Raw genomic sequence first — 23,186 nt, 5'->3', positions numbered from 1 at the left:
GAGAGGATTAGTGGGGCCGCTGTGGCTTCCTTCACAGGAAGTCTAGGCTGGCTGCTTCAAATCTCCAACAGACAGGTGCCAGCTGCCTTTGTTGAGTCCCCACCTAAAGGCAGAGTCTGCAGGCACCTCTCTACCTCAGAGATCCAGCCCAACAAACTCCAGCCTCTGGCTAAAATCTGGGTTTTCTGAGGCACCTGTGTGTCTTGGGCGCCCCAAAGAGTCAGTTGCTACCAGTCTCCAGCAGGGGGCAGGGTTCCTCTAGCATCACCCCTTAAAGACAGCCTCTCTGACCCTGTGCATGGTCGGGGTGCTTACCAATACACACTCCGCTTTTCTTGCAAAATTCCCCTGGCCTAGAGTTCCTGGGGACCAAGCCCCCAAACCCTTCATCGCTGTCATTTAATCCCCTAAGATCTCTCACACTGAAGTTAGGAGAGTGTAAACTTTCCCAGATCTGATAGAGGATGGACAGAGATTGTCTCTGGAGTCTGTTCTAAAGCCTGTTTCTCTGGGTTCCCGAGGGCCGAGGGCACAGAAAGCTGGGTCTGGACAAAGAAGAGTGAGCTGCAAGGGAATCACTGCTTCTGCAGGGAGGGGCACAGAAGGATGCTGGACGGGGAGGGGGAGGACAGGCTTGCCCACCTTCATGCATAGGCAAGTACATGACAGCCAGGCAGAGAGGTGGGGGTGGGGCAGGAGGGATGCCAGGTAGAGGTGAACAGGGCCCTGCTTACCAGCTTCATGCCCAGGCAGTGCTTCTCCCGGCTGTTATAGCTGTCAATCTTCTGCTTGATCTCCTGGAGCGTGGGCGGGTGCTGTGTCTCCTCCACTGCCTTACAGACATTCTGGACAGACAGAGGAGTGGAGCGTGTACAGTGGCTCTCAGATGTGAAGGGCAGTAGGCATACCCCCTCCACCCCCCGCAAATGCCTCTCTGGCTAAGAAACAAGTGCCAGTGTAAGCGGTGAGAGGCCAGCCACTCACATCTCAGCTTCATACCTACCCCCAGCCGGGCTGGGAAACCAATGTCAGTGCCCCACACTTGAGCACTGGCTATGAATTTGGTAAGTGGGTAGAACATCGAGTGATCATAATTCGCTACGGAAAAGGCGCTCATAGACGGAAAGAGACGAAGACATGGTCTGTCTGTCTGTCTGCAATAATGACAAAGCTGCAGAGAAGAGGGGATGCCTGCTAGTGGAAGCCGATAGCCCCAGAGCCAGGAAGCGAGGGCACCTGTCCTGCAGTGCAGAGCTCATGTCAGGGGCCAGTAAGCTTTGCCATGACAGGTGACGATATGCTTGTCAAATGGATGAACCGTAGGCACAGGGCTGTAGTCCCCTCTCCTACGGACAGTCAGCGTTTACTGAGCATCTCTGTACACTGAGCACTCAGCCATCTTGCATCTCACAGACCCAGACTATGTGATGACCCATGACTCCCAGTTTCCAGGTGAGAACATCAAAGCTCAGGCATTTACCAGCTTGCCTGATACCCTCATTCACAGGTGCAGGACCTACCAGAAATCCCACACCTGTCCTGCCGTGTTCTCCTTGTATCACTGTGTCCCTTCATTCCTTCCCCTTCCCAACTCTAGGAAGATGGAAGTTAGAGTGGAAGCCTGTATCCCTTGCAGTACGGTACATGGTGGATCCTGAGGCCTACACCATTCTTTTTCAGTCAGTTCCCTGGGTTTCTCCCATGCTCAGGTCCCAGTTTTGTCTTCATGCTGCCCTGAGCGGCCTGGATTATAGAAGCTGTCAGTGAGAATTCTCCCAGAATTATCCTGATCTTAGAGACTCATCAGACTTCAGGCCAGTGTGGTCACCTCTGGTACCCAGAGAGAGATGGCTTTGACATCACTTGGCACCTGCTCCTGGGTTTGGTTTGGGGAATTTTACAAGTCCCACATCACACCACCGCCGCCACCAACAGAGCTCGCCCCTGACCTTCCCCTTCAGCACACCCATTCCTGGGGTTTCATCACGCGGACAGCATGCCAATGCATCCTCCCACTCTCCAGTCCCACAGAGCGCAGGAAACTGCGGGCTCCATGATTGCCAAGAGGAGTGGGCACTGCTGGGTCTGTGTGGCTCCACCCTCCCAGCTCTCTCCAGAGGCCAGGCAACACCCTCTTTCATTACAGGCTCTTTCCATAGTCTGCTCCTGTGTGCCTTTCACCCATAGCCCCTGATGGCAACATTGCTGTGTTGGGTGTTTCAAATGCCTTCTCTCACAAACTACCTGTTTTATTTCTGTTGTAAGATTCTCCCCCGCCCCACGTGCCTGTGTCCCGCTGCTAACGGGTGACCAAGTATGAATGAGAATGAAGTCCATCTAAGCCTGGAGTCCTCAACTGACCATGTGGTCACCCTAGAGCATCCTTTCTGCTACAGAGATCAGCACCCACCACACCAGTGACAGTCACTTAATTTTAACACTGCAGGCATGGGATGAACAGCTGCTAAATCAAGACCCAGCCTGTGGAACATTCACCCAAGCTGGGCTGATCAGTGTGTCTGGCTCTACCGATCCAAGTGGGTCTTGCATGGTCTGTGAAGCTGGCAAGGAGGGACTTCTAACATCTGGAGTGGGAGGCAGCTGGCAGGATGTAGGGACCCATTAAGATGCCCTCTTAGATCTCTGAATTGGACCTTGAAGAATGCCCAAGGAAAAATAGTTGCTGGGACATCTCTTGTTTGCTTGACGTGAATAAGCCACGGGAGCTCACGGGCTGTCTTCATCTACTGTTGACTCATTCATCTGGGGGCTTTCAGACAGGGCCTCTCATGAGTCTTTACTTCTGGGACTCTCCATCCCCAGACTCTATAAGCTGGGGACATATCTACAGACCAGACGGACCTGGCTGTGGCTGGCCCTGCCTCGCCTTCTGACCATTTCCAGTGAGAACGGGCAGCTGTATGGCTGCTGTTTTAGATTTCATTCTGCCCATCTCTAAGGCAGGCAGGCTGTCATTCCCAGCCCATTCTCACATTCATCTACAAAAGAAGAGTTAAGTGACAGAAAACTCCAGAAGCTCCTTGGAAGGTTTCAGTCAGCCTCCAGCCATTTCCTTGTTGAAAAGGCTGCGATGTTGTGGCTGCGGAAGGCCTGTTTCCACGCCTACTTTGGACCACAGTGAGTCACAGCTGCCTTGGCCTTAAGTTTCTTCTTCCTGTTCTCCTTTTATTCATTACATCAACCCCTCTGTTCTCTTCCCTTTCCACAAGCCTGGGAAATGATACAAATACATACCACGGGTCCCTTCCAGACAGGCAGAAGACAGCATCCTGACCTCAGCATCAGAAGGTCTGGCCTTCCAGGTGTGCAGGGAAGCCCCATCTACCTGGGAGTGTCAGCAGCCTGCGTGTGTGTGGCCAATACTGTGAACCTTGCTCCCATAGAATGCCAGTGTCAAATGTCAGCACCCAGTTCAGGCTGGCTGCTGCCCACACGGAACCTGCCAGGCAAGATCTAACCTACAGATGCAGTGAATCACTTAACAAAGTAGGCAAACCAGTGGGCCCTGTCCAAGAGCTCAGAATCCACCAGCAGCCTGGGAAGCACCATAAATTCTAGACTAAGGGCTCTTAACCTTCAGGACACTTTGGAGTCGTCTGGGGGATTTTCTAGAAATATGGCTTCCTGAACTTTCTCCCCAGAGAGTGCTGATTTCATTGGTCCAGGATGCCGCTCAGGTACAAGGATTTTAGAGATCACTCTAGTGATTTCAACATGTCTCAGGGTTTAGAAACTGAGACCCTCCGACAGTTCCATCCCACTACAGCACTGATATTTTGGGCCCAAAAGATAACTACTGCCCCCATGCTTTGCCTAAAAAGCAGTATCCACTGTGTCAACAAGTCAGGGATTTTTCCAAGCATGAGGCAGACCCTGATCTCTGTTCGCCTTACAGATTCTCAAGCCCTCTTAGTGAAAGAATCATCTCTCTGGTGATGGACTCAAAGTTAGAAGGAAGGAGACAGCACTTGTATCTTGGGGTGCCCCATCATCCACACAAAATGGAGAGCTTTTACGTATTAGTGATCTAGGCATCAGCCCACCAGGTGTCTCTCAGAGTGTGCCTATCTCGTGGAATCAATTCACTCCGACTAAACGCTGGCATTGGCCGAGTTATTCTAGTATGCCTAGCCTGTCCCGGCTACTGCTGAAAAGCTGGTTTGTCTCCTGACCTAGGCCATGCAAAAGACTGTAACCACTGTAAACCCTTGAAGTTACGGCAGGGTGGGAGCCCAGTGAAGAGGCTGTGTGCTAGCACTGTGAGCACAGATACCCCTCCCAGATGATTCTCCAACATCTCTATTAAAATGCTCTTAATGGGCTCGGAGTGGTGGCCTGCACCTGCAGTCCCAGCACTTAGGAGGCAGAGGCAGGAGGATCGCTGCAAATGCAAGGCCAGCCTGGTCTGTGTGGTGAGCTACCAAGACTGCATCTCAAAACCAAATAAAGGAAAATACCTTCAGCAAGCCCAGCACAGAGCCGATTTATTCTAAGACAGATTTGACTGTATTTTATCTTCCAGGTAGCATCACCACACTGGCCAGTTCTGCATTGTAATCAGGGGCCAACAGGAAGTCCCCAGTTTGTCATTCCACTCTAAGGAGGACAGTTGGGAGTGGGCCCTGGACAGACCAAGAAATGGCCGGCGAAGTTCCCAGAGTGTCAGGTGGGCAGAGAAGAGTGTGTCCACTCCCAGTGCTTGCTTTGTCTTGACTTAAACCATCCAGACCTCAGGTTTGCTTCAAAACAAAACAGAACTTCACTACCCGTCTTTTAGAACGTGCCAACGCGTTCCCCTCGCCCGTGATTTTCGTCATCTCCTGCCCGGCTTCTCACCGGCAGTCTCTTTGCCTGGCCAGGCTTCCCTAACCACCACCGCTGCCTCCTCACCACCGCCTGTACTGTTCTCAGCATGTACGTGCTCACTGGCCTCCAAAGCAAGCCTGTGAAGAATGTTACCATCACGGCACCCACCTCCGGCTGAAGAAAGTGAACCAGAGCTAGGCTACAGCTAAGCTTATTGAAAGCCATGCCTTCTGGGGTTTATCCACAGTCCCACTTCCAGGAAGCTAGCGGGGCTGGCTCCCCCTCTCCTGGGTGGAAGCTCCTTCATATCCAGGGCCATATGACTTCATTTCTTCTGTGCCCATCATCTGGGCATGAAGATGATAATGAACCTTCGCTGGTCCCTCTCCGACTGCAGGGGCCAGGGGTCTCTGCTTCTCTAAGGAGCTGGGGTGGGCCTCTGCGTTCTGTGAGTGAAGTGACCTTGCCTGTCTTGTCCCTTATGGTGTCCCAGAGCCCTGTTCCTGCTCAGTGCATGGTGGGGCTCAGTAAACATCTAAGGGATGGACAGTGTATTTGGCTTTTGACTCCCACTCCCAACTTTGTGATCTTGAGAGAATCAGAGAACCTTCAAATCTTGGTTTCTTCTATAAATCTGGGATCAAAATCCTTTATCACTCAGGATTGATGTAACAGTCAAATTAAGTGAGACAATGGGTTCACCAGACCCAGCCAGAGGCTATATTGTCATCTTCCCTACAGAAAAGCCAAGCCCTTCCCTCTAAACCCAGTAAGCTCCTTTCTCGCTGCCCCTGCTCACGTATTCCAGGTTAGCCATACACCCCTAGAGTCCATTCATTCCTTTCTCAGCACAGGCTGTGGGCAGGCATTCTGTGAAGGTCCAGGTCTAAACATTGGGCTTCGGAGGCCACGGTCCATTGCATCTACTCCCTGACACCCTGTAATACAGAGGCAGCCGTGGAATGAGGGTGGCTGTGGCCCAATAAAACTTGCTTTGTGCAATGAACCTATGAGCAGGGAAGCTTGCTTTGTGCAATGTGTCTATGGGTAGCAGTTTGCTCCACCATGGTGCTTGTGCAATTTCCCTCCCTAGAATACACATGCCTCTCTTCCCTTCATTCTCCTCTGCCTGCTGCCTGGTAAAATTCCAGTCCACGGTAGTCTCCCATCCTCTGGGCCCTGAGTGTATCAGATGCACATTTTAACTCTCAAATGAAGGAAAACATCTGCATTTCTATCCAGTCTTTCTCTCCTAAGCTGCACTTCTGGTATGTTTTAGTGTTTTCTTCCGGCTGCTGTAATAACAAAGCCTGATGAAGGCAACTTCAGGAAGAAAAGGTTTGTTATGATTTGCCGTTCCAGGCCACAGTCCATCACAGTGGGGAGTCACAGTGGCAAGGGCTTAAGGGATGGTGAGTGTACTGCATCCGTAATCAGGACAGAGCAATGAATGCACACTCACGTACCAGTGCTCAGCTTTCTTTCTCTATAGTCATTATCATCACCATCATCATCATCATTGTCATCATCATCACCATTATTATCATCTCCTATCATCATCATCATCACCATCATCACCATTATTATCATCTCCTATCATCATCACCATCATCATCATGATCATTATTATCATTTCATATCATCATCATCATCATCACCATCATCACCATTATTATCATCTCCTATCATTATCACCATTATTATCATCTCCTATCATCATCACCATCATCATCATCACCATTATTATCATCTCCTATCATCATCACCATCATCATCATCACCATTATTATCATCTCCTATCATCATCACCACCATCATCATCACCATTATTATCATCTCATATCATCATCATCATCACCATCGTCATCATCACCATCATCATCATCATCACCATTGAGACAGGGTTGTCCTGGCTGGCCTGGAACTCACTGTGAGACCAGATTGACTTCAATCACAGAAATCCACTTGCTTTGCCTCCCAAGTCTAGGATTCAAGGTGTACCCCTCTGGAGAGACCAGAATCCTTTAATTAGGGAATGGTGTCACCCAGTGATGGGTCTTCCCATCCCAGTTAAGGTAACCAGGACCCCCAGGCATGCCCGGAAGCTCATCTCCCAGGAGAGTCTACCTTCCATCAAGTTAACTCTGCACTGTTTCCTGTATGTTTCCTCACATTACAGCTACGGGCTGTTTAGCTCCACTCTCACTTAATGGGACTCCTATAGGCTAAGGTTTGGTCAGTCACTCTCCTCCCTTCCTGACAGGAGGCAGGGGTCAAAGAATACCTCATACCCATTAACCCAGTATTCCTTGGATGGAACAGACTTTATGTTAGATGTGGTACCCACTGCTGGGCTCAGCCAACATGTAGTTGACCTCCAAGGAGGTGTCAGAGAAATAACGGATGATTAGGTGTGAGAGGGTAAAGCAGCAGGAGAAGAGTCCCAGCAGAGAGCCCACTGTCCATGGATCCCACACAGCCAGGTCCAAGAGCACCTCACTCCGCCCTGCACCCTGAGGGCTCACTGCCGAGAGCATGTGGGATGCAGGGTGCTTCAGACGTGGGCTGACCTACTTCTTGGTAGCTGGCTGATAAGAATGAACACAGTGCCATCAAATGACCTGTGACCTATGACAAGCCACTTCCCCTCTCAGGGAGCCGGTTTCCTCATCTGCCAAATCATGAAGTGACACCGAAGGCGCTCCGAGGCCCACCACAGGGACACAAGATAGGGAGGGTGTTCACCACCACTTCCTCCTCTCTTTCAGAGAACTGGGCGTGGGGCAGGAGACCTGCAGGACAGCTGGGTCCATCTGAATTGCGTCAGTAGCCACGGCCCAAAGGGACAAGAGCTCCCCTGCCCTCTGCTGCTCGGCTCTTCTCGACGCTTGCCGCCTGCTTTCTGTTTGTGTCAGCCAGACCTCACCTCAGCCAAGCTCCAACAGGTCTTCATTTCCTCTGACTCTTAGCACATCTGTCTGTCAGAAGCAACTGTCAGGCCCCTGAGTGGAAACCTCTAAGCCCAAGCCAGGGAGAGAGCTGCAGGCATGTACTGAACAAGGGTCATGCAGAGGCTCTCCAGACCCAACCCCTGGACTTTCTGCTGTACTTGCCCCGAATGGGAACCTGGGTTGGGGAAGGGCAGACACCCATCTGTCTAGGCTGGGTTTAAAATGCCCTGACCAATATACAAGGCCAGTAAAGGTCACAAGTCCCTTTGTGACAGCCTCAACCAGATACAAAGAGGATTCTCCAGTGAGATGCACTGGAGGGTCCCTTCCTAGTTCCAACGTGCCCATGTTCTGGAATGCTTCCTCTGTCCCACCCATGCCAGTAAGAGGATTCATCCTGTCCATTTGTTACCTGTCTATGGTCCCAAAATAAGAGGACTAGAAATTCCTAGACTGTGTTCTCCAATAGGTCACCTGCAGCAGAGTGGGAAGGGACGCCATCACAGAGACGTGCAGGACCCAAGTGACTCTGGAGTGGGTGGTGGAGACACAGGATAAAGGAAGTGGGCAAGAAACTGGAAAGAGAACGAAGTCCCCCGAGACAGAAATGCAGAGCGGATAGTTAAGTCAGCAGCGGGAACTGACTGAGATGTCTCTGGTTTGAGACTGTGAAAGGTACCATGGGAGATGAAAGACAGGTGCGGCCCCATCCCTGGGAGCCCACAGGTCACCTGAGGAAGGAAGGCAGAAATGCATGCACTATGGTACAGACAGGCTCAGAAGGACTGGCCATCAGTGACTGGCATTCTGGTAGCCCCAATCAGCTCCCCTCCTCTCCCCTCCCCCCTCCCCTCCCCTCCCTCATTTCCTTCCTCCCTCCCTCCCTTCCTTCCATCTGCTCACCCGACTTGCTCAGGACCAGGGGACAGTAGCACTAAACAGAAGGCCTGGGGAGCCCTAGCTCCAGGCGCTGTGTTGGGGACTTCATGGCATTACTGACCCCCAGAATAACTTGAGTCAGGACACAGTGCTGTACCCAGAGCACCTGCACTTTGCCCTGGATCACACTGGCCACCTGATGCCATGGATTGGCCTTTGCTCTGCAACTATCAGAAAGTCGGTTTCACGGAGCCTTACAACGCGCAGTTTGGACACACTGTTGTGTCGAGTCATCGGGCAGGCATGCCTCGAAGTGCCTCGCTCGTAAGCACGGTGAAAATCGACAGACCTCAGCTAGTCTGTGATCACAGAACTAGCTAGCTGCGGCAGTGGTTTTTGTCTGGCAAGGCAAAAGAAAGCTGGGCCAGTGGGGGCTGACCCAGTATGAGCGCTCTCTCCCTAACAGGCTACATTATGATTTTCAAAAGCCCTGAGCATGATTTGTCTCAGGTCTTACCGTCCATAAACATCTGTCGAAAGCTATAGTTTAAGGTCTTATCGGCATCACAACCATGTTAATATCTGTGTTCAGGCAGCCTGGGTTGGGAGATGCCTTGATCAGCAAAGTGCCTGCTGTCCGAGCATGAGGACCTGAGTTCAGATGCCCTGGACCCATGAGGACCTGAGTTCAGATGCCCAGGACCCATGTATTTACACATATATGCACACACGTGCATGTGCACTTACACATATATATGCACACGTGCATGTGCACTTACACATATATGCACACATGCACATGTGCACTTACACATATATGCACACGTGCATGTGTACTTACACATATATGCACACACGTGCATGTGCACTTACACATATATGCACACACTTGCATGTGTACTTACACATATATGCACACACTTGCATGTGTACTTACACATGTGTACACACACAACCACATAAATCCATTCATTCATGCTGCCTGGGCACCATGGCAAGAGCCCATTGCAAAATAGATAATAAGAATCCTCTGCAAATGACTGATAAAGGGTGGGGATATACATATATAAAGAACTCCAGCAACTCAATGGAAACGTGATCAATCTGATCAAAAATGGCAAGGGCTTGAATAGGCATTTCTTCAAGGAAATACAAATGTTCAACAAGCACGTGAAATATCCCTAGGATCACTGAGTGCTGGGGGACAACATCAAAATCACAACAAAACTCCATTTTATTCCCATTGACTGTTCCCGATATACACTGTGGGATGTGGACACTTCCGGTATTAAATGGCGGGCCTAGTTGGCTTTCTGTCACTGTGATAAAACACCGGCCAAGCCAACCTGGGGAGGACAGAGCTTATTTTGGCTTACAGGTAATAGTCCATCATGGGGGAAACCAAGGCAGGTACCCGAGGCAGGAGCTGAAGCAGAAACCATGGAGGACCGCCGCTCACTGACTTGTTTCTAGGCTCGTGTTCGGCCGCCTTTCTTATACGGCCCAGCCTCACCTACGTAGGGGTGGCACCGCCCACAGTGGGCATCATCAACTAGCAATGAAGAAAATGCCCCACAGCCGTGTCTACAGGCCAGTCTGATGGAGGCAAATCCTCAGCTGAGGGTCCCTCTTCCCAGGTGTACAGGTTAACAAGCAAGATCAGCAGCCCCCTCACAAGCAAATGTAAATCGGTTAAAGGATTGTGGAGACGGTATGGTGATTTGTCAAAAGACTGACCTAGAATTCCCTAGGATTTAGCAAATTAAAGCAGGGCTATACAACACCGGAAGAAGCAACCTCAGGGTCCACTGGTAGGAGAGTGGATGGGCAGCACGTGGCCCCTACCTACAGAGCAATACCTGTTAGCCTTAAGAGGGGGACAACTGAGAGTGGTGTGCCCTCGTGCTCAGTTCATAGAAATTAAACAGGTAAGGGGGGTCAGTCTGGGAAAATGAAAAAGCTCTGGAGATTGGGGCCAGGGACCCAGCAGTAGGGCACCTGCTTATCATGCTCAAGGCTCTGCCCCCTAAAGTTGTAGAAACTGGATGTGGTGGCAGTCGACAGTGCGACTACCACATGTCGTGTCCCAGAACCGGGTGTACATTAGCAACACTGGGAATGGTAAATGTTCTGTGTATTTCACTGTGGAACAACAGGCGTCACTTCCTGGTGGAGTACAAGACCATTCCAAGAGCACGGAAATCGGGAGGCCGCCATCTGGGTCTACCTTGTTTACACAAAGTTGTGAGTCTCTCTTCCATCCTACACTTCAGACACGTTAGGGGTCAGTCTAACTCCTAAGGAAGCTGAGCCCCATCCTGAGCCCTCCGATTCAGCCTCCTTTCCTGTGACCAGCTCCTGGTCGGGTTGTGGCTGCCAACAGGACATAGGTCAGATATCCATCCCAAAGTGGTAAATCAGCACAGGGCAGAGGCAAAGGGACTTCAGTGGACGTCAGTTCCCACCCAGCACACGGACACTTGGTAGGAGAGGGGCAGCCTGGCCTTGCCCAGCTGCCGGGACACACTGACACTTCGTTGCCTGCTGGTGGGCGTGCAGCCCTCCCTGACTGTTACCTGAAAGCCCACTTCTCTCTTCAGCTTGTGGCCGCGGGCTGCCAGGCTAGGTCCCCAGGCTCTCACGAGGGTATCCCGAGCCATGAAGAAGAGGAAACTGAGACCCCAGATAAAGGCAGGTCTGGGTTTTCCACACAGGAAGCCTGCTGCACCACATCATATACAGATCTGGAGTACCTGACAAGTTGAGAGGAGAGAGGAGGATGCATCCCTCCAGGCTGGGCCTGTCAAGTGTCTCCCCTTGAAGCCTGTGTTCTGGAGAGCTCAACCCAGAGCGCAGCCTGACAGGAAGAAACAAGGCCTCAGAATCTTCCTAAACTGTATGGGGAGGGAGATGCTGTATGTTTCCACAAACGGAAACTGGTAAAACCCAGCTCAGTCAACACAGTCTACACTCACAAAGACAGAGAGGGACAGGAGGAAGGCACCGGCGCACAGGACAAGGGGTGGCCTGGCCCAAGTTCTGAGCGTGAACAGGATGGCTAAGGCCAGGTGGTCCTGGAAGAAGGGACCCATGCCAGCATTCAGGTCCTCTTTCTGATCTCGCCTTAGTGGAAATCTTTACAACGTAAACAATTAGGGGCTCACTATCTAGGTTCCCCCTCGGACTCAGGAGGTAAGGAGGGTCTATTCCCATACAAACAGAGGTGAGGCTTTCCCAGAAGCAACACAAAGGCTGACGCACCGCACAGGTGTGATTGCCGGGAAGGACTGGATGAGGGGCCTGTGCCTAAGGGGTGGTGTGACTGGGTTGCGGTGTCCATCAGCGGCCAGGGCTGGCATGAGAAGCAGCCCTCTGCTGACTGTTCTGCCCACCATCCTGTCACCCCAGGTGCTAGGAAAGCTCCCAAAGGGCTGTCACAAGCTCCCCATAGCCTTGAAATAAGCACACCGTGAGGACAGTAAAGGGGAGCCTATGGGCAGGCCTGGAGTGTCTGAGCCTGCTGTCCTATCTGCCGAGCGGGTCCTCTGGGCATAAACCATTAGTTTCCAGCCCAGGAACTTCCAGGGAATCTGCGATCAGTACTCAAATCACATTGCTACTGGAGAAATCCCTGAACTAGCGTGCACTTCCTGAACAGGTGACTCCTGGGCTTCCGACTATCTAAAAGTCCTCAAAGGGAATATTAATGCAGTTCTAGGGTCCTGCCGGCAAAGATTCAGACGCCAAGTCTCTACTTCCTGAAAGTGGCTCGAAGAGTAATCCCTATATGGGTGGCAAGGTCCCCTCTGAACCACGTCAGAGGCCCAGAGAAGTGTGGAATATGGAGAGTAAATCATCTGTCCTTACCAAGGCTTCCAAGCAGCTGAGGTCAGAGGCACAAAGCCAGAGAGGCAGAGGTCAGAGGTCACACTCTTTACTGAGATAGTGTGAACAGAGCCCCCGGGGTTCAGAGAGGGAGGCAGAAGCATGGCAGAAACAACTAAGGCTTTCCCACACACTCCGTGTCCCAGTTTCCCTGGTGGCTAGGTGTGGTCTTATGACAGTTCCAGTTAATGTCAAATGGGTAAAAGAACCAAATTATTTGGACTATGCGGTGGTGGTGCACACCTTTAATCCTAGTACTTAGTAGGCAGAGGCAGGTGAATCTCTGTGAGTTCGAGGCCAACCTGATCTACAGAGCAAGTGCCAGGACAGGTACAAAGGGAAACCCTATCAAAAAACCAAAAAGGAAAGAAAAAAAATTTTTTTAAATATATATACAATATATGTAAGTATATGTGTATACACATGCATATACAGGGAAGTCGTGTCTCTTGGGGTGATAATACTCCCTGCAGGAGTCATAGTCTATCTACCAAAACCCCACTGCCAGGCATGGGACAGCTCCCTTTGAGTTGTTAGTCAAGGAAGTTGAAGAGACTCCAAAAATAATATAAGGTATTGCTGTTGCCTTGGCTACCTCCAGAACTTGAAGGTAAGACCCTATTGCTGAGTCAGTATCATTCCTTACTGCATTCTCTTTATCCTTATGCCCACAGATAAGGGTAGCTTCCGCCTCTCACTAAAGATGACCCTTTTTGCGGCAGACGGAGCGCATTATAGAAATCACAAGCAGTCAAAATGCAGGAGCCATGGACCATGGGGCCCAATCACAATAGACACATCTGCAGCACAGCTGCCGCACCTACGGATCCAGGAACATCTGGGAGGAACGGCGGAAAGACCGTAAGAACCAGAAGTCCAGGACCGAACATCCGGGAGGAACGGCGGAAAGACCGTAAGAACCAGAAGTCCAGGGCGTCTGCTGTGACGTTGTCTTGTACGTATGACAGGGAAGTTGCAGTCATGAAATCTCAAAATATGGTTTGCCTAAACAGACCTGTGTAATTATAACACCGACATGCCAAAGTGGATGGGGGACACCTTACAAGGCCTCACTCCTACGTGAAGGCAACTAAAGGAAACTGTCTTCTCCAGGGACAAGTGCCCCATAGCCTATCCATGCCCAGGTGGTCAATCCTAAACAAATACACATATGAACACGAAATGGACTCAGCAGGTTATATTTATATGTACATACGTGTGTATGTATGTATGCATGTAGCAATAAAGAAGATCTCATGAATCTGAGAGGGAATGGGGGTCACAGGAGGAGCTGGAGTGGGGAGCAGGGAGGAATGGAATCATATAAACAGAGCACTCATGTATGAAATTATTTTTTTAAAAAAATAAAACACTATCGGCCCTGGCTCACAAAAGCCTCCCATGTGTTATCCTGAAGTTCCCAGTCCCCTGACTGCTACCAGTTTAATTCTCTGCAAAGGGAAATAAACTTATTTATACCCAGTGACTAAAAACTAGGGGGAGCTAATCCATCCTGGTTGTACAGACGAAAGAAGGCATAGCGGCTAACGGGAACAGCTAACAGGTACATCTGCCTTCGTAACCAAGTCCACACTGCCGCCTTGGCCTGAAGGGCACAATTCATGGTCTCACAGGACTGGCATTTTCTCAGGGAAAAGCACAGCTGGCACAGCTGGAGGAGGCAACAATTGAAGGGATGGAGCAGAGACCACATTCCTAACTACTGGACCAAGAATCCCTGTGGTTAGTCCTGGGCAGTGTGAGCCTCTGGGAGAAGGCACAGGAGCAACCCAACAGTCCATCTGCGAGCCCTGTCTTGTTTTTATTGCTCCAAGTTTAGAGCTATCGTATTTTTAGTGTTTTCTCGAACGCTGAGGTGGTCAGGGGCAGAAACCGTGCCTGAGGCCTGGGTGTGCTGCTGCTGGCAGGGAGATGCTCATTGTCCTGACTGGTCTCAGGGTTGCCAGCTGTGTCCGGAACACCTCAGGCCCTGCTGCAGGCAAGGGGCAGTGGGAGAATCAGGAGTTGCACGGTGCCCTGTAGCCTGCTTACTTCTGGTGTTTCCCTTAATTGAAAAGAATCCAAGGATCTCAAGGCAGTCCAAAGAAAGGCCAGTGTTGGGGGTGCAGGGGAGCAGAGTGTGCTCAAATACAATCCTGGCCATGGAGTCAGCCTTTGCTCTCCACACCCACAGAGAACACACACCAGGACAGGTTTTCAGCCAGCGAAGTCTTTCCATTTTTGGATAAACACCACAAGTAAGTGTTAAACAATCAATAGATTACAATGACCTCCTGCTACTATCCACAGAGTTAATGTCTCCTGGGCTAGGTGCCTTTGAGGGATGGATGGCAAGGGCCTTATAAAGCCTTTTCCAGCCTATGGCTGTTTAGGTCTTTTCAGAGAAGGCAAGCCTGGTTCTGTCCCGGTCACCCACCAAGCAGGAAGAGGACTTGAAAGGGAGGCTGAGGTCATAAGTCCAAGTTCCACCTCGCCAGACACAGTTGTACAGCCTGGTGAAGCCCTCCCCTTTCTCACACCGTTCTCTCCATCTGCCAAGGGGGGCACTCTGCCTTGTGTCTCCTCAGAACCCCCACCATGACGCCCTTCCAGGGTCCCAGAGTCCCTGAAGCCCTAGAGCTGTTGAACATGCAAGCACTCCTCCATCTTAGCTGGGGGTAACTGTGTACAAACACCACAGCCTGCCTGGGCCCTTACGCTGGTTTCCCTTCAAACCATTTTGATACATGTGACCCAGAAAACACAGACTGTGCTCAGTCGAAGAGAGTACCAGCTCTGCATCCTGAAACTGACACCGTGACTCAAAATGCCCCAAGCCTGATTCAAATATAACACATTGCCCCAGGAAGCTGCTGTCTCTGCAGAGGAAAGAGCAGGTGGGCCCAGAGCTGGCCCCATTCCTCCTTGCCATCTCCAGGCCTGGTCTGTATAAACAGGGGAAGCGCCCTTATGTCTCCCATTCCCACCAAAGGGGGCTGGAGAGACGCCTGTGGGACTGCCTTGAGATGAGCCAGTGACAGCTCCCAGGGGATGGTACCAAAGCGCAGAGGGACTTTCTTGCCGTTGGGTTCCACCAGGCACACCGAGCAGCTGACACAGGTTGTTCTGACAAGTCTATTTATAGAAGAATCTTGGTCTTTCCCGAGGGGATCTAAGTCTCTGAGTGACAAGGAAACACACACACACACACTTCTCCCCTTTGCGACAAGGGGAAAAAAAATCTCTTAGGAGCTCAAATGCAATTTCTCTTTGAGCAGGAAAGAAAGATTTGCTTAGGGGGTCACAATGGGGTCAAGATAAGGCAATTCACCCTGAAATTCTTCCTAGAGTTACTCCAAGAGAGAAGGTAGAGCCGGGAAATTTACTAAAGGAAAAAACAGAGCAGAATAAAATACTACCGATGTTCAAGGCTAAGTTGGGGAATGCCACCTCCCCTTCCTTCTCTGAAGTAGTTAACCCTTATTGTCCTGTTTGGCATCTTGTTTTCAGAGAATTGAGTTCCTTGGAGGGGATGCCTGTCCTTACTGAGAGTACCGACACTGGCAAAATGGTAAAGAAACATTCAAAGGACCCAAGATGTAGTGCATTCCAGATACAAAGTAAAGGGCAGCCTCCTCTGGGGCAATGCCGGGGAGGGGTGCGGGGTGGAGAGAGGAGGAAGCCTTCTCCACAGGGGGCGATGGAGAGGGAAAGCCATTGCCCCTTCCTCGTCTCATCACAGCTATTTTCTTGTAAGGATATCTCCGTTTCTCCCCAGGAATACCAGAAACAATCGCCTCTGTCAATGGCCAAGGAAGAGCGCTCTTGCGGTGCCCAGTGCCCAGTTATGCAAAACTTTCACCCTCTGGGACTAGGCTGGTAGTGAGAAGCAAGGCAGAAGCTCAACTTTGTTTTAAAAACAGGAACCGTTTCCTTCCAGGGCAGCAACAAAACTTGCTAAAGCAATAAAACATCAGTTGCCTATCAGAATGACCTAGAAAGCCTTCCACATTTCCCAAGCCCTGTCAGGATTCTCTGCATCTCACAATTCCGCCTGTAGTTACGATGGTGAGCCATTGCTCCAGACTGGGGGAGGGGATCACAGTGAAGCAAGAACCCCAAGAGGGTGGGACACTTCCCCTCTGCAATGATATTTTCTGCCTGAGGCCTACCTAGCCACAGAAGGAACTATTGCCTCCCTGTCCCCCACCCCCAAAATCACGTACATGACCCCATGGATCTGTTTAAGTTGCCTCCTTCAGCATAAACGGGCAAGCCGCCTTTGGGTTCTGGGGTGTTATCTCATCAAGGAAAGGCTCAATGCATTTGCCTAAAGTCAGAACTCAGCCAAGGCAGGGCCTGCGGGCAGAGTGACCTACTCACAAATGAGAAAGGCTTAGGGAAGTTTTGGGGGTAATTCTAATTGGTGAAAGGCCACTGGGTTAAGGATGAACTCGCCATACACCTGGAAACAGAACCATTTACATCTGCCTCCAAACCGGCAGCTCCACACCTTTACCCCTGCCGACACATGCGGCAGCTAGTGCGGCTGCGCGGCACCCAGGTGCGGCTGCGTGGCACCCAGGAGAGTATAGCCAGAGGACCAGCATGGGTAGCCAAAGGCCAGCATGTTTAAGAAACAACACGGCCCCTTTAGATGACCCAAGCCTACTCAGGAGCTAAAACGGTACAATGACGACAGCCTAGGCAAGAAGTCTGTTTCTAAAAGCATTCTGGACTTCTGCAAAGTCGCTAGGCTAGGTTTTAAAATGGTTTCTAGTCACACGCAACACGGAAGTCTCAACTTGTATTTATCTGCGGAGGGCCTGGGCTCCCTCTCTTTCCCATCCACAATCTGTAAACTCAAATTAGGAGGGGAACGACACAGAGAAGGTGCCCAGGTACCCGTCCAGGAACAAGTAGGTGAGCATGCAGCCATCCAGGAACCAGCGAGGTCCCCAAATCCTAGAGAGCCATTCTGAAAGGTCTAAGGGTGGGAGTTAGTGAGAGCGGGGCTGACCAGAATAGTGCCTGAAGCGGCTCTACCAACACATGGCTCTTGCTGGGGGGAGAGGGGATGCCAGTTTCCCGCGTAGGCCACCGAGCTTATTTCCTCCCTTGAAGGTGCTTGTAATAATCATGTTTACCTTTGAAGGCTGCTTGCTCTGCACATTCCTGAAAAAGGTGGTCTTAGCAGTAAAGAAGCAGTCTTCCAGTTCCTCGTCCAGGCTGCAGTACCCACTGCTCATGCTGCTGTCCACGGTCATTGGGTCGCGCCCCTGTCTGAGAGCTCATCGGACTGCGGGGCTGGGGCTGTGGAAGGGGCCCTTCGGATTCTGTGCCTGATCAGGTACGGGTGCTAGTGGGCGCCAGCGACCACGCGGGACCTGCTGGGCAGCCTGTGCTTCCTTCGCTGGGGCTCCAGGCTCCACAGCAGCCTGGGACTCTCTCTGCAGCCGCATCTGAGGTCCTGAGCGCTGTGCTCGCCCGCTGGCTCCCCGCCCAGCGTGCTGACGAGCCACCCCTACACCTCCCTCTCCCAGCGCCTTTCCTGTACTGCTCTGTGCAGCTCTAAAGCCACTTCCTCTCACAAGGTTCCCCAAAACCTTGCTAGTTGTCATTCGCCCCACCCCACCAGCAGAGCGTCAAGGACCCCTGGTGGGGATGCCAGAGATAGGGACCAGCCAGGATGGGCCTGATGGGGACAGTTCACTCGGCCCTCTCCACCTCCTTCTGGAAGCAGCCTTTCTCACTTGCTATGGTGGCAGTTTTGGAGTAAAGGTACATCTCCCTTCACGATTTCTTCTTTCCCATCCTCTCCATCATTCCCCCCCACAATCCTTCCCCGCTCCCGGGAACTAGGTCAGTCAGTGGTTAGAGAAGTAGCCGGAGGTGGAAATCATTATCCGGCCTGCCCGGAGGAGAAGCAACGTTTTAACTTGAAAAGGCCAGAGGAAACCGCGGGGTCTAATAAGTACTTGCAAGGCCTAGGCGAAGTGATGCAGGGTGGAGCCGACCCACCCTTCCAGCTGTAGAACGTCACCTTCAAAGAGCCTGCAGACAGCACCGGGTTATTTGCCCATCTCCCTGACAGTCTGGCTAGGGAGGCTCTTAGCCAGATGGAGTCATTCCTATACTTAATTCTCCAGTGACTAGGCGGGCCAGAAGAAACACTATTCTTCTTTGGGCCTGGATCCTTGCAGGCCGTCAGAGAACGAACACCTCTGCAACTTCCAGATCTCATTGGTCCCACTGCAGTTCGTTGTTTGAGTAACGCCTATGTGTGCTGGGTGATGGTGTGCAGTCAGCCATTAATTTTAAACACTAAGCAGAGACCATGAATTCCGTCTCATGGATGAGGAAGCCAAAGCTTAGGGTCATTGTAGTGAGCTGCATGGAGCCACACATGATGGCAATGTAGAGAGCTGGTGGAGTCGCACCTGATGGTGCTGGCTTCCGCCCTCCGCGATCCTGAAAGCGAGTGCTCTCTGTGATAATCAACTCCTATGGCTAAAGCCTGACTTATGCTATTATCACGCAATGACTGTCAGCTGCTTGCATATGCGTGAACCTATGGGCAGTGCCCACCTGGCAATCTGAGGTTGGTGGCCCAGGCCTACTTAAGGGCTGGGAGAGATTTGCCGAGAGAGAGAGAGAGAGAGAGAGAGAGAGAGAGAGAGAGAGAGAGAGAGAGAGAGAGAGAGAAATTTTACAATTGTCAAAAGGTCCTGAATAAAACTGTAGCAAGAGGAGCTCCGGTGGTCGCGTCATCCTTGCTGGACGAGGGGGACCGCGACAGGTCATGTGAATAGGCCATGTATGGCCGAGTCAGAGCAGATCCGTGACCCTGGGGTCTATGTGCTCCGAGTCACTGTGACAGACCGGCCTTCAGCTAGGATGAGGCTGTTTGGTGGGCCATCTTTAAGCGCACAGTAAGCTGGAGCCCCAGGAATGAATGCACAGTCCTCAGAGGCTGACACCTTGAACAGCGGCAACCATGTTTACAGACTCTGATGGCCTGTGGACCCTGGGGATGGAGTGGGGTGGAGGAGGCTATCAGGACCCAGGTCTCTGAGGCTGTTCTCACAGTTTGCCACAGCCCAGTGCTGGGTTAGACTCCCCACCTCAGACATCAAGTTTAAGCAGCGGTTAGTTCGTGATGAACCTTCTTCCCCTCCTCAGCCAAATTTGCCGGTGCCTAAGGACTTTAAAACTAAAGCCTAGCCAGGCGGTGGTGGTGCACGCCTTTAATCCCAGCACTTGGGAGGCAGAGGCAGGCGGATCTCTGTGAGTTCGAGACCAGCCTGGTCTACAGAGCTAGTTCCAGGACAGGCTCCAAAACCACAGAGAAACCCTGTCTCGAAAAACCAAAAAAAAAAAAAAAAAAACAAAAAAACTAAAGCCTAGTTCGGTTCCATCCTCCCAAGGAGAAGCCAGTAGACAGAAGCACCCCTGGGCTGGTGCCCTCAACCCAGAACCTTCAATACTACCAGCTCCCCCTTCCTAGAAGGAAGGTAAGCAGGCTGGGGATTGGGGTGGGGTAGGGGACTAAGGAGAATTTGCTAGAAGTTGGGGGAGACCTCCCTGGGTGTGGACTGAAGGTAGGCTTGCCTCTGCCCACAGCGATCTTCCTGCGGCATGAGGCTTTTCCCCAGGGACAGCTGGTATCAGCTTCCACATCCGATGTTGGTAAGACAGATACTCAGGGGCCTCCTGGTACGCCATCCAGAGCGTCCTACCTTTGTCCAGCTAGAAAACCCCTCACAGTTTTTTAATAAGTCAGCGTCCAGGTTCAATGGAGCTGTCTACCACTCAGAAACACCTTTGTGACCACACTGCGTCTGCAGTGCCACCACGGTGGTACGGTGTTTAAACTGTGCGATCTCAAGCATAACTAATAACAACCTTTCCAACGCCAGGCTCGAGCCTCCCAGAAAGCGGCACAAGTCCCTTCTTGTGCACAGCACATGGGATGCCAGAGGTGAGGAAGAAAGCTCCTTCAGGGGCGCTGTGTGCTTGGAGTATCGCTCCATGCGATCCCAAACACTGTGAAAGCTGATGCCAAATGGGGCTTTTCAGAGTGCCTTCGATACCCGTACTTCACTTAGGCCGCTCTATGATCTTAAGAGCGAGTATTGTGCCCATTTTACAGGTGGAAAAATGATGGAAGTACTGTCCCAGCTCATTGCTTCCAAAGCCTCCCGACTCCCAACTCCTGGTCACACTGTCATCTTTCACATCCACCCCCACCTGCCAGTGGATCTAAGCTTGTAAGGAGGCCAGGAGGAAGGATCAGCAAAGCAGAGAAATCTGCAAAGATCATATAACCAACAGAGCGATGAGCAGCCTCTGCAGGCCAAAGCTGACTGACGCCCAGAGTCTCAAAGGGAGGGAGCCCGGTTGTCCTGAGCATCTAGCTGGAACCTTGACATTGAATAATTAACAATAGTGACATCAATTGGTCCTGGGAAGGGAGGGGGCGTGGAGGAGCTTGGGCGGCAGGTTTTCAGCTTCTAAAGGGTAAGCCATAAAGCATGGGAACTGCCTGCTCTTGCCCATGAGGCCAGGAACAGGGCCTGGACCCAAAGTGTGCTGCGTAGGTCCCTAGCTGCGCTGCGCAGGTTGTGAAAGCCTTGGCGGAGTACTAAACGGCCCACTTCCCTGACTCAACATCAGATGACGAAAGATGTGCTTTTAACCTTTACTCCTTTCTCACACGGAATCCTAACAGGAGGCCGGAGCCCTTGTCAGGTTCAGCCTGGGGTGCGGCTTGATCAGGAAAAGCCAGGATATGAGAGGCAGGGATTGGTGTGTTTGCCTGGGCGTGTCTGTGCGCCACCAGCATGCCTAGTGCCCTCGGAGGCCAGACGAGGGTGTCAGATCTTTTGGAACTGGAGTTACAGATGGTTCTGAGCTGCCATTTGGGTACCGGGAATCTAAACCAGTTCTTCCGGAAGAGCATCAATATTCTTAACCTCTGAGCCAACCCCACTTGATTAAGCATCTTGAACAACTATGGACCTCAGATTTCTGCACAGTTGAGCATCAGGGATGAAGATCCGTGCAAGAACCACGAACAGAAGCTGGAAACTGGGCTGATGTACCTCCCACCCCGAATACACATCGAGAAGTGAACATTTGCTAATGTTGCACCAACTCCATGTGCACCATCTCATCTGACCCCTCCAACAAGCTCGCGAGGAAACTGTTACTCTCTGTCTTACAAAGAGGAGGAGAGTCGGGCAGTTTAATAACTTACCGCTTAGTCATGCGTGCCAGTTAACGGTGGAGATGAATCAACGCTGTGGGGTTTGATTCCAGACTCCGTCCTTCTAGGCCCATGATTACTGCCATAATTACAGCACTGCCTGAAACTGTACTCACTCACAGACAAGGTAGAGCCACTCTCCCCATTGCCTGGACTCCTGTCCTTCCTTCTCTCCCAGTGTGTGTCTAATCTACGCCAATGGTTTCAGTCCCCTTTGACAGACACATTGTTGTTCTCGCTCCCAAGCAGTAGCCTTCTGCATACACCGCCCTGTCCGCTTATCTCAGCTGGCTTTCTACTGCTGAGCAGCTCTGGGGGGAAGGGTTTGTTTTGTCTTACAGCCTACAGTCCATCGCTGATGGAAATCGGGACAGAATCTGGAGGCAGGAACTGGAGCATAGATCACAGAGGAACACTACTTACTGGCTTGCCCTCAACACCTTGCTCAGTCTTTTATCTTATAAAACCCTGGTGTGGCACCATCCACAGTGGGCTGGGCTCTCCCCTAGCAACCATGACCCACAGACTTAACCTATAGGCCAGTTTGATGGAGACGTTTTCTCAGTTGAGGCTTCCTCTTCTCAGGAGACTCTAATTTGTGTCAAAGTTGACAGAGAACCAATCAGCACACCATTGTGGCCCCATTCTTAACAAACCTGAAATCGGTCTCAGTATTTCTTGCTTAGCCCTCCACCTGCTCATCCCTTCCACCCTAAATCACTGCACAGCCTTCTAAGAGCTTCCTTTGTTACTGTCCCCTCCTCCGCCACACTCCTCACCTCCTTATTGTCAAAGTTACTCTCCCCAGCTCTACCCATGGTAAGTCCTCCATCACAAAACCTTCCATACAAGCTGGGAGGTGGTGGCGCATGCCTTTAACCCCAGCACTTGGAGGCAGAGGCAAGCGGATCTCTGCAGGTTTGAGGCTAGCCTGGTCTACAGAGCTAGTTCCAGGATAGCCAGGGTAACAACACAAAGAAACCCTGTCTCAAAAAAGCAAACAAAACAAAACAAAGCAAACAAACAGAAACCCTTCCGTGCAGACATCAATTGCTGGTGTTTTTATTTCATTTAACAACTATTTCCATATAACTAGGTGTTTGAGTTTGGACATAAATGACGGACACAAAAGATGAGTACCGGTTCTTGTGGTGGAATCTAGGGAGAGCCACAGGAGCTTTTGTGTCATCAAAGTTACTGATCTCTTACACACCTTTGTGTCCTCAGAGTTACTAAGCTCTTACACACCTTTATGTCCTCAGAGTTACTAAGCTCTTACACACCTTTGTGTCGTCAGAGTTCCTAGTTCTTACACACCTTTGTGTCCTCAGAGTTCCTGAGGTCTTACACACCTTTGTGTCCTCAGTTCCTGAGTT

General features: G+C 51.2%; 1 protein-coding gene across 3 annotated transcripts in view; it reads right to left on the bottom strand.

Moving 5' to 3' along the window:
• Positions 1–23,186, bottom strand: part of Rassf5 (Ras association domain family member 5) — a 66,762-nt gene that overhangs the window by 5,003 nt on the left and 38,573 nt on the right. For 2 of the 3 annotated variants that reach the window (XM_057770496.1, XM_057770494.1), the window contains exon 3: positions 735–845. In XM_057770496.1, the coding sequence (XP_057626479.1) occupies positions 735–845 (111 nt within the window). Of the gene's footprint in view, positions 1–734; positions 846–17,689; positions 18,061–23,186 lie in introns of those variants that run through there. The other variant, XM_057770495.1, reaches the window with a different exon arrangement.

The sequence above is a fragment of the Chionomys nivalis genome, chromosome 5 (genome assembly GCF_950005125.1).
Source record: "Chionomys nivalis chromosome 5, mChiNiv1.1, whole genome shotgun sequence".
Classification (NCBI taxonomy): Eukaryota; Metazoa; Chordata; class Mammalia; order Rodentia; family Cricetidae; genus Chionomys; species Chionomys nivalis.
Note: the sequence above shows the minus strand (reverse complement) of the source record. Positions and strands in the feature narration are given on the sequence as shown.